This window comes from Sinocyclocheilus grahami, unplaced genomic scaffold (genome assembly GCF_001515645.1).
Source record: "Sinocyclocheilus grahami isolate Dianchi unplaced genomic scaffold, SAMN03320097.WGS_v1.1 scaffold188.1, whole genome shotgun sequence".
Classification (NCBI taxonomy): domain Eukaryota; kingdom Metazoa; phylum Chordata; class Actinopteri; order Cypriniformes; family Cyprinidae; genus Sinocyclocheilus; species Sinocyclocheilus grahami.
In genome coordinates this window covers 261,373-275,889 of record NW_015505367.1, presented here as the reverse complement: position 1 = coordinate 275,889, position 14,517 = coordinate 261,373, and the positions used below count along the sequence as shown (strand labels likewise).

Here is a 14,517-nt window from a genome sequence, read left to right as displayed (position 1 = left end):
ATTTACGGTAGAGGGAAGGGGCGAATTACAGTCGTGCACACACCTCCTTCACCAGCGACAGGGACGTCCTTAAACCGAAAACAGGACAATTCACTGGTGTGTCTTTTAACCCTACTGCTCTTTAACACTGTATTGTCTTGCAAAAATGATCGAAATGTTTATATCAATTTAGATTTCAGACTGTTGTGCATCAGAAGAGAATAGTAAGCATGTTGCAGTGTAGGCCTACTGTCTGTCTTGGCTTGGCAAATGTTACAGTTGCCCTGATTACTCATTTAAAATAGACTTGCTTGCCCTTTATCCGCTAGATTCTTAACCTCGACCAGTCTGAGTTAGAGGATACTTTTTGGCCGTGCCTTTAAATGCCAGTCATGTTTAGTGTGGTGATGGGAGTCCAGTCATTTCAGCTAATCGGTTCTTTCGATCAGTTTGTTTCAAAGAACCGGTTCATAAAAAAGATTCAGTGATTCTTTTTTCTCCTTGGCTTGGCATAGCGCTTTATACGAAAATATTTTAGTAATACGTACAAATATTGCTGTTTATTTTGGATGTTTATATTAATTTTAACAATAATGTTTATTGTAATTCTATATGACAGTGTATAGTGTTTTACAGCCATGATAAATATAATATAACACAAGTTAACAAGCTAAATATAATTTGCATTGATGTTAAACAAAACAAAGATACATTTTTTCTCTCTTGGGTGTAGTCATTTCTACAGTTGTGCTATTAAAGGAGCCTAACTTTTATCTCCATCAATCAAATCTTGTTAATTATAATGAATAGATCGGTTCACTCACCCGTTCTCGACTCATTACGAATCGGACAATTCTAAAATACAGTGAACCAGTTCAACCGATTAAAAAGATCCGACTCAAACGAATGATTCGTTCACAAATCGGACAGCGCTAGCGTTACAAGAGGTGGTCTGTGGTGATGGTGCATTGAGCTTAGATACTACCGTACGGATACAATTCCTGACGGAGGTATATTCATGTATTCCTGCAGAGCTTTCTGGGAGTTTGGGTTGTTGTAGTGGTCACTCGTTATGTCATGTTATATGGTTCTTGCATTCTGTCAAACGGTCAAATGTTGCAATCATTTTCCCTGGTACAGGAAACAGTTGCAATTCTGTGGTTATTTGAAGCTACAGTCGGGCTTCTGTTAAATTGAAATGTCATATTTTAAGTAATACAGTGTGATGATTTGCATATCTTTTGGTTCACTTTTCAGTGAAGGGGGTCCTGTTGATTTCCTGCTCTTCGCTGTATTACGGACGTTCTAAAATAAGGAGGGCAAACATGACAGCAAAGCAAATAAGAGTGATGGTCCTCAATGACATGGAGAAACTTGACAGGACCCTCTTCCGTCTGGAACAAGGCAAGTTTCAGCTCACCTTTACCGCTTTGCCTCGTCCTGAGATATGAGAGTGTATTGTAGTGTGATAATGACCAGTAAGTCTGTGTTACGTGCGGAACCTTTGTGGTTAACTTATTTATAGAAGGTGTTGTGTTTTCAGGAGCCAGCTTTTTTCATGCACTAATAAATAGTAAATATAGCAGAAGAGTTTGGCACTGACTATATGAAAAGGTTCTTCCATATGAGAAAGTTAATCCATTCATAATGGAACATTCAAGCAAATACATTTTGTTAAGAACTTTTCACTTTTAATTCCATGGATGCATTTTTGAGGAAGTTATCATTTGTCTTACTTTGTTCAAAATCATATGCATCCTCATTCTCAGATACAGTTAATGCTTTCATACGAGCTGAATATAGTTGGCATCTAATTTGTACCCAGATCTAAATTCTAGGGGGGGGGGGTTGTATCATGCTAATACAAATACATTTTTGAACACTACTATGATGGTAAATAATATTGAATTTGTACAGTACAAATTACCACAGTTTTGCCATTATGAAAAGGTTCTTCCATATGAGAAAGTTAATCCATTCATAATGGAACATTCAAGCAAATACATTTTGTTAAGAACTTTTCACTTTTAATTCCATGGATGCATTTTTGAGGAAGTTATCATTTGTCTTACTTTGTTCAAAATCATATGCATCCTCATTCTCAGATACAGTTAATGCTTTCATACGAGCTGAATATAGTTGGCATCTAATTTGTACCCAGATCTAAATTCTAGGGGGGGGGGGTTGTATCATGCTAATACAAATACATTTTTGAACACTACTATGATGGTAAATAATATTGAATTTTTACAAATTACCACAGTTTTGCCATCTGGTACCGTTACTTTACTACCGTTTATACCAGAATTTTACTGGTGCCATGCAGACGTGATGGAAATATATATTGGTATTATGAAACGGTTTACTAAATACTGGACATTTTATTAGGTACACCTTGCTAGTACCGGGTTCGACCCCCTTTTCCCTTCAGAACTGACTTCTTTGTGGATAGATTCAACAAGGTGCTGGAAACATTCCTCAGAGATTTTGGTCTATATTGACATGATAGCATCAAACAGTTTTTTTTTTTTTTTTATCAGCTTCATATTTATGATGCAAAACTACCGTTCCACCACATTCCAAAGATGCTCTATTGGATTGGGATCTGGTGAGCGTGGAGGCTATCTGAGTATAGTGAACTCATTATCATGTTCAAGAAACCAGCTTGAGGTGATTTGAGCTTTGTGACATGGCGTTTTATCCTGCTGGAAGTAGCTTACTGTGGTCAAAAAGGGATGGATATGGTCAGCAACAATACTCCGGTAGGCTGTGGTGTTTAAACAATGCTCGATTGGTACTAAGGGGCCCAAAGTGTGCCAAGAAAATATCTCCCACACCATTACACCACCACCTCTAGCCTAAACCATTGATATAAAGCAGGATAGATTCATGTTGGTTCTGACTGAGTGTCGCAGCAGAAATCGAGACTCATTAGACTTTTTCCAGTATTCTGTTGTTCAATTTTGGTGGGCCCATGCGAATTGTTGCAAACCAGCCTATCTAGCACCAATAACCATGCCATGTTCAAAGTCACTTCAGTTAACTTTCTTCCTCATTCTAATGCTCAGTTTGATCTTCAGCAGATTGTCTTGACCATGTGTACATGCCTAAATACACTGAGTTGCTGCCATGTGATTGGCTGATTAAATATTTGCATTATTGAGCAGTTGAACAGATGTAACTAATAAAATGGCCAGTGAGTGTATGTCATTAAACGTTTTGGGACACATTCCACCATTATTTATAGTAACTGATTTATTATTATTCATTTATTGTACCCCAAAAATGGCAAAATATGAGTTGCACAGTTTGATCTTCAGCAGATTGTCTTGACCATGTGTACATGCCTAAATACACTGAGTTGCTGCCATGTGATTGGCTGATTAAATATTTGCATTATTGAGCAGTTGGGACACAGTTTTGGGACACATTCCACCATTATTTATAGTAACTGATTTATTATTATTCATTTATTGTACCCCAAAAATGGCAAAATATGAGTTGCGGAGCTTATGTTTTGTTTCTGCTCAGGGTTTGAGCTCCAGTTTCGTCTGGGCCCCACTCTTCAGGGGAAACACGTACACGTTCACACCAACTACCCCGCAGAAGGGGAGCGATTTGAGCGCCACAAGTTCCGCGTCTTAGACTGGATTAACCCTACTGGCAGAGAGGATGATTCAGACAAGTTCTGCACCCTTGACCTCAAGATTTCAGGCTCCTACCAGTATTACTTTGGCCATGGGTCAGTTAGATGTTTAACATTTTATATTAAAAGGTTTTCGTCAGTTCTACATCTATATTTTGTTAAAACTGTACAACATATAATTTATTTTTACTCTTCAGAGATAAGGGGAAGTCTGGTGGTGGGTATATTGTGGTGGACCCAGTTCTCCGGGTAGGGGAGGACAACCACGTCTTGCCCCTAGACTGCATCAGTATCCAGACATACCTGTCCAAATGCCTCGGGCCCCTGGATGAGTGGCTGGACAGGCTAAGAGTTGCCAAAGAGGCAGGTAAGAAGACAGCCGGTGATATTATATTAATTACACTTTTACCCAATTGTTTACCCCAAAAAATGACATTAACTGCATTTGAGCTTTTCTTAGCTTAGCAGTCTATTTGATTATATTATGCACTAATCAATAACCAACAAATAACCATGGAGAAACACAGCAAATACGTTTAAAGAGATTAAGTTAGTCCAAATTAGTAGGCCTAAAGTACCTAAATGTGTGTTTTTATTGCGTTCTTTATTTCAGAATAATTACTTTGCATTTTTAACAATAAGTCCTATTGTTGAACTCTAAATAGATTATAATTCTCTAAGTTAACTGAACAAAGTTTCACATGAGCAATGCCTTCATAGATTAATTTATGAAGTTGCTACTGTATGTCACAGTTTTCTATGTATTGCATTTATGTGGTTTTATCGCATTGGTACATTAACTGAAAAATTGTATAACATTCAAGTAGTAATCGGTTTCAAAGTAACTGATTTCATCTTTCATATGCATCTTTTTAGGGTATAATATGATTCACTTCACGCCACTGCAGACGTTGGGTGAGTCTCGCTCTTGTTACTCTCTGGCTGATCAGCTGGAGCTCAACCCAGACTTCTCCCCTCCCGGACAAACTTACACCTGGACAGATGTTGGCAACCTGGTGGAGAAAATGAAGAATGAGTGGAATATGCTTTGCATCACGGATGTGGTTTACAATCACACGGGTGTGTGTTTTCATTTTCTGTTATCTTTTCTATAAGTTTCTAGACATCTTATACATTTTTCTATGTTACTTTTGTGCATTTTGGTAGTTCAAACACAACTTTTTTTTCAATTGGCAGACACTGTTATCCCAAAATTTAGATTGACTATAACTTGTCACACCCACAGGATTTCCCATAAGTATTGCATGTCAACTATCTGTCTGCAGGGTCCAGCTATAGTGGGTCCTTTTATTCCAATGGAAAAGGCCACAGTTCCAAACTGACTGTAATCTCCTGTAAGGCCCCACTAAAAGCCTTTGCATTGACTCCAATTCTAAAAATAGTTTATTTACAGAGAACAGGAGCTGTTGGTGCAACATTAGGCCTGTCTGATATAGTACTATGCTGCAGATCAGCTGTTACATAAGGCTGCTAGCGAGTCCCGATATGTGAACAGAATACTAAAGAGAAACATTTAAAATGTTAATTCAGATGCGCCGACTGATTGTGAAGGTTTAGAGAAGAGTGTGTTTATGGATGACTTACTGCAGGGGAATTTGAATTAACTTGCTTTGCTTAGTTTTGTTAGAGCTTCTTCAGTCTCTGTTTGACATCACTACGGATGTCACTGTAAGATCATCCCAAGTTTCTTTTTCTTTGAACTCTTGAACTTTTTCCTAGTTACACTGTTCATGGATATGTTAGAGTAATCAGGCTGAATAGAAATCAAAGTTCATAGTTCATTGCCTCTACCAGAGCTCAGCAGAGTTAAAGGTCAAGGATTGTGTGATACCTTATCTAAAGCTGTGTGCAAATGCCACACATTTAAACAAGGGGAAGTCCAGTGCTGTGTGCTGTATGTGCATTTACACAGGTTGGGTTTTGCGTGTGTGTGTGTATACACTAAAAATCCCAAGTCCAAAAATCAGAGACCACATTGTTAGATTTTCCTGTATTTGGCTGAGCAATAGTTTGGGTGGCTCGCCAATGTACTAGATGTCTCTAATTCATAAAATAAGTAAGCTTTACCAAAGTTCTTGTGGGGAGAAGAATTTATTGAAGGTAGCAGTTCTTCAGCAGTGATGTTAGCATATCTTCCTTCAAACAAACAACCTTTTATACCTGGTAACAAATGTGCTGCAAACAATACAATAACACCCCATGGAAAGTCAATGATAGTGTAACCTCATGATGACTTGATAGGACCTCTCCCATGGAGAGCCCATGATGCATTGACCTAATGCTGACCTAATGGGCTGATTACATTGGCCATTTGGGCCACACTTTTGTAAACAGTTTCAGTTGATTGCATCTGAGGCACAGTCACAATGTAAATGCATCTGACTAAAGATACACATTACACATAATCTTTCAATCCCCCCTTTGATAATTTTTTATCACAAAACATACTTTTCAATAATCATGAATACAGAATGCTTCATACAGGCTCCATTACTTAAGATGACAGAATAAGAGTTCATGGTGAGGTTTGCATTATCTTGAATGCCTAAGTCCTTTTTCATTTGAATGTTGCGATCTTGTGGAAGTGGCGGATGTCGTTGTGTTCTGTGGATGTTCAGGCATGTTCATCTAGGTGGCCAGTGCAGTTTGGTCCAAACATTGGATGTCTTTGCTAATCCTCTGGAACGCTGGAACACCTGCAATCACACACAAGAGAAAAGGGAAACGTATCTTTCTAAAGAAAACATTTTTAAACAAAATATGCCTAATTACCAATAAAACTGTCCCTATTTAACGTTGGCAGGACACTACAGTGTTTATCAGTGGTGAAATGTTTATGTCTTCGTCCTCAGGTGACAAGCTAGAGCCTAAAAGCCCTAGTCCCACCATATCTGGAATCTGAAAAACACTACTGCCATCTATCCCTCATCTCTAGAAAATTCACATCAATCCACTCATTGTTTGTCTGCGCCTTAACTGCTGCATCAGTTACTAAAAGATCCTCAATTGGTCTTTCCCACCTGTATTCTTGTTGTGACATATGAGGTTTTTTTTTTTTTTCCCCTTCATCTTTACACATTTGTTGGGCACTATACCATGGCCCCCCTTTGGAGGTGCCAAAACTTGATTCTTGGCATTGTGTATTGCCAGGCTGAGTCTTTCATCAGTTTGGACAAGGCTGTCAGATGTTAGATTTTCATTGGACATGGGCTGGCCTGTGACATGTTCAGAAGGCCATAGTCCATTTTCCTTGTGGTTTTCCTTAATGCATTGGTTGTCATCATGCAGTTTTTTTTCCATCTTCCATTAACAATGACGATTGTTTTCTGGACACTTCAATTTGAATAAATTTACTATGCAAAACTGTTTGTGGGTCTTGCTGAAGTTGTCTTAATGCCGCTGTATGTTCACCTCTCTCCTTTACGGCTTGTTTAGCAGCACTGCCTACTAGGACATCATCTTTGGCTTCAGTTGTTGAGGTTTCTTTGTATGCTTTTCCCTTATGTATGGTGTATTCACTTGTCTTGTTTGCATTCACATGGAGTCCATCAGCTTTTGGATGAGATGTCGCTAGCTGGTGCTTCAGAGAGAGGTTCTTCAGTTTCCCTGCGGCTCCACAGCATTTAGCAGAGTCTGTTTTTGTTTGGCTGTCAACTTCTGAAACCTCTTCAACAGGTTGTCCTCATCATCACTTTGATGTCTCAAACTCAGCTTACAATCACGAACCTTTAAGGTTCTAAAACAGGTCCTTCCTCGTTGCAATGACTGCATCTTCCCTGAATTTTCTCTTTTGAGTGTCTCTGATATTCACTTTTTTCATACCCCATTGTCCCATTGTTGTATGACAAGGTTTTGGATTGCAAAGCTCAGAGATTGACTTCCTGTGTTGTTTCAATCTTTGCTGACAATTCAACAATCTGCATAAATGTTGCTCCAGTGCTGTCCCAGTCATCATACCTAATTTTAAGAGTTTTAGAAATCTCAGGTTTCAGTCCATTCACAAATTTTAAGAGGCATGCTAGTGTCTTTACAGAGTTCTTCAATGTTGTTGTTCAAACCAGCATGTTCTATCCAAGTTTGTCTGAAGTGTTCTTCAAACTCTGCAACACTTTCTCCTGTCTTCTGCATGCAAGAGGTAATTTTAGCCCAATTAACCTCTGCAGGTTTCAGTTCAAACAAGAAGGTTTGTACAGCTTCCCATCCAGCCTCAATGTTTTCTTGAGACTCACCAATCCTTCTTTCAACACTTTCTGTTAGTTCTGTTTGGTCATTGTCTTTTAAGTTCACATTAACAATCATCACACCGTCCAGTGAATGTAAATTGTAGATTTTCTGCAAGCTTTGAAGAAATTGCCAAACTTTTCGTGGTTGCTTGTACACATCTGACAATTCTTTTGACCATTTGTCAACTTGCTCTGGAGTAGCTGGCTGGTATGTTCTGTATGGAACATATTTCTTTACCACCTTTTTTACTGTGCAAGATCGTCGTTCACCATCTTCCTCATACTCCTCTTCAGTCCTTCTGTTCTTAACAACTACATGAGCAAGTCTAACCTTCAGATTGTCCTTTGTAATTTCAGCATGTGTGTTGATATCTGCATCACTGTCATCAGAACTGCTTGAAGATTTTGATTCCAGTCATTTGGAGAGCAAAGTTAGCAACTTGTCAATCTCATGTAACAGTCTTTCTTTGTCCTTCATTACAGTCTGACTCTGTAATTGTTCAGCCAGTGCACGAAACTTTGCTTTCTCTGCTTTGTTCTCACGTTGTAATTTGTCAGTTTCACATTTCTGTAGATGCTGTCAAATTAGTTTGAGCAAAATTACAAACAAGCCATCTCTGTTAGTGTTTGTCCTTAAGCGCTGCATCTTTCCATAAGCCCTTTTAATGTCCGGCAAGGCCCATTGTCCACTCTCTGAGTGCTTAATGCTGTACCTCTGGCACATGTTATCATGGCACTTCCTCAGTCCCAGCCTTTTGTCCAAATATACATTCAGATTGTCCAGCATCTGATCAATGATCACATTTGGAGGTTCTGTCCCATGTCTTTCTGTTGTTGGTCTCAGTGCAGAGCCATTGTTTCGTGCAAACTCAGCCATGGCAAGTACAGGAAAGTGCCCTCAGAGGTGTGAAAACAGAACAAAAGGTGTTAGAGCCATAAAAAAGGTGGTTCTTCTGAACTGAAAAAAGGGTTATTCTGATTTAAATTCACAGCAGTCTGTTAGACTGGCCATTTCAGTTACACAGACAAATCATTTAGTTTGATAACTCAGCTTAGTTTACAATGCTACATGTAAAACAAAACATCACATTCTGACATTCAGGCAAATTCTCTGACAAATCCTGAGTGATAAGACTTTTCTGATTCTTTATGAGTCCTAGCTCAGAAGGCTGAATTGCTTGGCTTCAAATTTGCCCTTAGACAATTTACATTAGATCTTTCTGTATCTTTCAACAGAAGGCAAGCAAACTTAAAATTGTATGGCTTTATACCCATATTCTTTTAACCAAGTTAGAACATTATTTAAATCAAAAATAGTGGCTACTGAAATGGCACCCATTCAAGAATTCCCAATTCTTGCAGAAACATTAGTCCCAATGCTATCTATGGCTCCTACAGTCTCTGGACAAATGGACTAAATAGTTTTTTACACAATTCCTACAAACAAAAAGAGTAAGGACCAAGCCTCTGCTTCTACAATCTCTTGATGAACAGACTAAATTGTTTTTTTAAACAATCCCTACAGACACAAAGAGAAGGGACCAAGCCCTTGCTTCTACAATCTTTTGATTAATGGACTAAATTGTTTCTTTAACAATTACTACAGACTCCAGAGAACAGGACTAAGCCAAGAATTACATGTCTATGGCTCCTACGGTCTCATGAGAACAGACTAAACCTCTTTCTAAAATGATTTTTACAGACTCGAGAACAAAACCAAGCTATAAACGCTATTTCTACAGCTCCTACATTCTCAGGAGAACGAACTAAATCATTCAAAAGGTTCCTACAGACTCAAGACAAAGGTCTAAGCCTAAAATTCTCAAAACAGTGCTACACTGATTATTATGGCTTCACTTCATACATTGATTGATCTGCTTATTTATGAAAAGGTGTTCTTTAAGCTCTTTTAGAGAGCTGATAGTTTCACTCACCAAATTAGGATCTTTGAGACCGTATCCAGTTGATTCAAATAACTTGTGTCCACAAACGCGGTCTGTTGATCTTCAACACAAAAACTGTAGAATCTCCAAAACTCTTTTGTTCACTTCTTCTTGCAGTTGGTGAGTTCTCTTCTTGTCAGTCTCTCCTGGCTGGCTCGCCAAATTGTTAGATTTTCCTGTATTTGGCTGAGCAATAGTTTGGGTGGCTCGCCAATGTACTAGATTTTTCTAATACATAAAATAAGCTTGACCAAAGTTCTTGTGGGGAGAAGAATTTATTGAAGGTAGCAGTGTAGCAGTTTTTCAGCAGTGATGTTAGCATATCTTCCTTCAAACAATCTTAACCCAAGGTACTGTCTGTGAGACCAGACCTTTATACCTGGTAACAAATGTGCTACAAACAATACAATAACACCCCATGGAGAGCCAATGATAGTGTAACCTCATGATGTTCTGATAGGACCTAATGGGCTAATTACATTGGCCATTTGGGTCACACTTTTGTAAACAGTTTCAGTTGATTGCATCTGAGGCACAGTCACAATGTAAATGCATCTGACTAAAGATACACATAATCTTTCAACATTATATAAATATTGTGACATTAAATAAATATACATTATTGTTCTAAAGTTTGGAACTGGTAAGATTTTTTTTTTTAATGCTCATCAAAACTGCATTTATACAGTAAAATCAGTAATATCGAGAAATATTATTTAAAATATAATTGTTCTATTTTAATATATTTTAAAAGTATTCCTCTGCTGGCAAAGCTAAAAGTTTTCCAGAAATCGATAAATAATAATTCTGCTGTTTACAAAAAAAAAAAAGAAACTGTGTAGGAGAGTGGTTATTATGTGCAAACAGTGGGAAACTCTATATTTGTGCAGTGTGTGCATGTCAAAAAATAAATAAATTCCGAATTGAACTTGTGACATATAAATGTGCACATCAACCCGATCACTTATTTAGCATTCATGTAAACACTACATCCAGATTCATAAATTGGAATGAATTCAGTCCGATTGAAACAAAAAATTGTACATGTAAACATAGCCAGTGTTACATGATCCTTCAGAAATCATTCTAATATGCTGATTTAATGCTAAATTAACATTTCTTTCAGTTGAAAACAGTTGTCCTGCCTAATATTTTTGTGGAAACTGTGATACATTGTTTTAGGGCTTTTTGATAAATAAAAAGTTCTAAAGAACAGCATTTATTTGAAATGGAAATATTAGTATTAAAAATGTCTTTATGCATCCTTGCTGAATAAAAGTATTAATTTCCTCAAAAAAAATCTTACTGACTCAAAACTTTTGAATTGTGGTGTAAAAAAATTATTATAAAATTATTTTTTTTAAAAATACATTAAATTAAATATTTATGGTTCTGCATGATTTTGAGGTCACTGATGAAATTATTATTATTGCATTAAATTAGGAAAATACAAAATAGACACTTTCATTAGTGGTCTCAGACTTTTGCACCTCATTGTGTATGGCTTGTAATATATCCAATCATTGTTTATTCTGTCTCTTAAGGACCAGCAGTTTGCTTTTAAAATACATCAGCTGTAATTTAAATTTAATAAAATCAAAGAAAGATCCATACCTTTTTTGTATCACTTATTCAGTCACTTATTTGTGATGTCTGTTTCTTCATCTTTGTTCATTTTTGTTTATTTGGTTGACATTGTCATGATAACCGCTGTTTTCCTGTCTTTCTCAGCTGCTAACAGCAAATGGATTAAGAAACATCCCGAGTGTGGTTATAGCCTAGTGAACTCTCTCCATCTGAAGCCGGCCTGGGTGCTGGATCGAGCCCTGTGGCACGTCACCTGTGCTATAGCTGATGGCAAATACAAAGACAGGGGTCTTCCAGCCCTAATCCAGAATCACGAACACCTCCATGTGAGCCAATCACTATCTGTGGAAGCTTTAAAACAGAATTCATTTTGAAGTATAAGCTGCTCTTATTTCCTTCAGAACAAACTGTAATGTGTTTTCACTAGGCCATTCGTGGAGTTCTCTGGCAGGATGTGTTTCCTAAGATTAAACTGTGGGAGTTCTTCCAAGTCAAATTGGAACCGATGGTGGAGCAGTTCAGAACTTTACTCCAAAGTGGTGAGTTGCTGGAAGGTTCTCAGACACTTATGTTAAGAGAAATGAAAATGTTAATGTGTTTAGTGGTTTGTTTTAAATTGTCTACACAGGAGCCAAATCTGATAGGAGCAAGACTGAGGGCAAACAGCAACTGAAGATCATTCAAGACCCTCAGTTCAGACGTTTTGGTAACACAGTGGACATGAACTCTGCTCTAGAAACCTTTGTGCCCCATGGGTCAGTATGCTGCTGCATGTTTGAGCACATGTTCACTGTAGTCTGCCTATTGATTTTATGTTGTTGAATTATACATTGGTTTATGTTGTTGTAGGAGCAGTCCTGGTGCCATTGAAGATTGTTGTAACTGGCTGAGGAGAAGGCTGGAGGAACTCAATGGTGAACAGTATCATGAAATTAAGCACCATCAGGAGCAGGTGATTCTCTTTTTATACATTTACCTATAATTTCTTTGGAATCCAATACAGTAATGTCATTTCTTTACCATCAGGCCACTAACTGCATTGCTGACACTGTAAGCTATGAAAGACTGGCGGACCACGGACCCAAGTTGGGCCCTGTCACCAGGAAACATCCCCTGCTTACTAGGTAGCACAGTTCATTCCATCAGCCTCTGTTGAAGTTTTAGCATCAGAAAAGTTTGTTTGCTAAGTTTGCTGTGATATGTAACACCATTTTGTCTAAATGCAGATATTTCACTTTCCCATTTGAGGAAGCAACTTTGGAGCAGGATTTGGAGCTGATGAATCAACCAGAAAAGTCATGTCACTTCCTGGCCCATAATGGCTGGGTCATGGGGGACGATCCACTGAGGAACTTCGCAGAGCCAGGTTTACCATTTTGCCTTTCTGATCCACATAAAAATGTATAGAAAAAGGCGAGAATATACAACCATCCTTTTAGTAGCTGACAAAAGCTCTTTTCTAAATGTGAAACTCTGTCTTTCAATAAATTGCATGTTCATTTATTTTTTTCTAACTAAAATTGCGGTTTGTAAGAGCTTTGAACATGTATTACTGTTCAAATTTTTGGGGTCCGTAAGATTTTATATATATATATATATATATATTTATATAATCAAAATTACAATTTTTTTTTTTGAAAGGATTTTTTTTTTTTAAACGTTCTATTTATTAAAGTATCCTCTGAAATAATAGGCAGCTGTTTTCAACACTAATAATAATATGAAATGTTTCTTATGCAACCAATTATTAGAGTTATTATTAGAGCATATTAGAGTCATTTCTGAAGGATAATGTCACGCTGAAAACTGTAATGGAGTAATGGTTTGCTGGAAATTCATCTGTCATCAGGAATACATTTGGAAATATATTAAAATAGACAACAGTTCTTTTAATTTGTTGTGATATTTCAACATTTTGCTGTTTTAAATGTTTTTTGGTCAAATAAATGCAATCACGGTGAGCGTAAGAGATCTTTCAAAAACATAAAAAAATATTACCTACTCCAAACTTTTTCAGCTACAATATTAAAGAGTGGACTTTTTAACCATATTTAAATCCACTCCTCAGAAATCCACAGATTTGACACTGTCACAATGGATTTCTATGTGAGCAGTGATGTCCTTCTGATTGTAAACACAAGGTGGCGATATCAACACACTTACCAAACCCTAATCATTGGCAACACTTGCCAAGCCTTTTGGCAGTAAGGTGAATCAAAGTTGCTTTTTCTTCTCCTCATTCTGGTTAGGGTCCAACGTCTACATCAGGAGGGAGCTGATCTGCTGGGGTGACAGCATTAAACTGCGGTATGGCAACGGGCCTGAGGACTGCCCCTACCTGTGGGCCCACATGCAGAAATATACCGAGATTACGGCCAAGCACTGTGTGGGAGTGCGTCTGGACAACTGCCATTCAACTCCACTGCATGTGGCTGAGGTACTGTGGCAATGTCAAAAAATGGATTATTACTTCTGGCTAGATCACAGATGAATAACGTGTTTGAGATTAACTATGTGTAAAGATGAATATTAGACATGGGGGGGCAGGAAGGATTGATTTTTTTTTCTTTGCACACTTTTATATGACAAGATCGGTATTTACTCTCTTGATTAGTACATTTTGGATAATGATTGTTCCCCATCCACCCATTGCTCCGTCATTGGCTATAATTCACACTAAAAATATTAAAGGGGTCATATGATGCGATTTCAATTTTTCTTTTCTCTTTGGAGTGTTACAAGCTCTTGGTGCATAAAGAAGATCTGTAAAGTTGCAAAGACTAAAGTCTCAAATCCAAAGAGATATTCTTTATAAAAGTTCAGAGTCAGCCACACCTACCTAAAATGGCTCGTTCTAACACGCCCCTACATATCTACGTCTCGATGTGGAAAGCTTTGCATAACGCCGCCCAAATGTTCACGCAAAGAAAGAAGGCGTAACTTTTAGTCTCACTGTAGTTTTGTTGACGCTGCAGCCATGTCGTGAAGACGCTGTGTGCTTCCAAAAGGCAGGGCATCACAGTATGGTAAGGGGTGTAACATTTCCGTCTCACGCTTGAGGTATTTGGCCAATCACAACGCACTGGATAGCTGGCCAATCACAGCACACCTCGCTTTT

General features: G+C 37.9%; 1 protein-coding gene and 1 pseudogene across 4 annotated transcripts in view; one reads left to right on the top strand and one right to left on the bottom strand.

Annotated features, from left to right (window-relative positions):
* Positions 1 to 19: 19 nt before the first annotated feature.
* The window catches only part of agla (amylo-alpha-1, 6-glucosidase, 4-alpha-glucanotransferase a), a 37,641-nt gene continuing 23,143 nt past the window's right edge, over positions 20 to 14,517 (top strand). For 3 of the 4 annotated variants that reach the window (XM_016284780.1, XM_016284778.1, XM_016284777.1), the window contains exons 1-12: positions 909 to 989; positions 1,237 to 1,383; positions 3,511 to 3,721; positions 3,823 to 3,992; positions 4,502 to 4,705; positions 11,544 to 11,725; positions 11,827 to 11,938; positions 12,028 to 12,154; positions 12,249 to 12,351; positions 12,426 to 12,523; positions 12,626 to 12,765; positions 13,649 to 13,836. In XM_016284780.1, coding sequence (XP_016140266.1) covers positions 1,305 to 1,383; positions 3,511 to 3,721; positions 3,823 to 3,992; positions 4,502 to 4,705; positions 11,544 to 11,725; positions 11,827 to 11,938; positions 12,028 to 12,154; positions 12,249 to 12,351; positions 12,426 to 12,523; positions 12,626 to 12,765; positions 13,649 to 13,836 — 1,614 coding nt within the window. In that variant the 5' untranslated portion in view covers positions 909 to 989; positions 1,237 to 1,304. Of the gene's footprint in view, positions 97 to 908; positions 990 to 1,236; positions 1,384 to 3,510; positions 3,722 to 3,822; positions 3,993 to 4,501; positions 4,706 to 11,543; positions 11,726 to 11,826; positions 11,939 to 12,027; positions 12,155 to 12,248; positions 12,352 to 12,425; positions 12,524 to 12,625; positions 12,766 to 13,648; positions 13,837 to 14,517 lie in introns of those variants that run through there. The other variant, XM_016284779.1, reaches the window with a different exon arrangement.
* On the bottom strand, positions 7,244 to 8,746 carry LOC107594657 (uncharacterized; annotated as a pseudogene).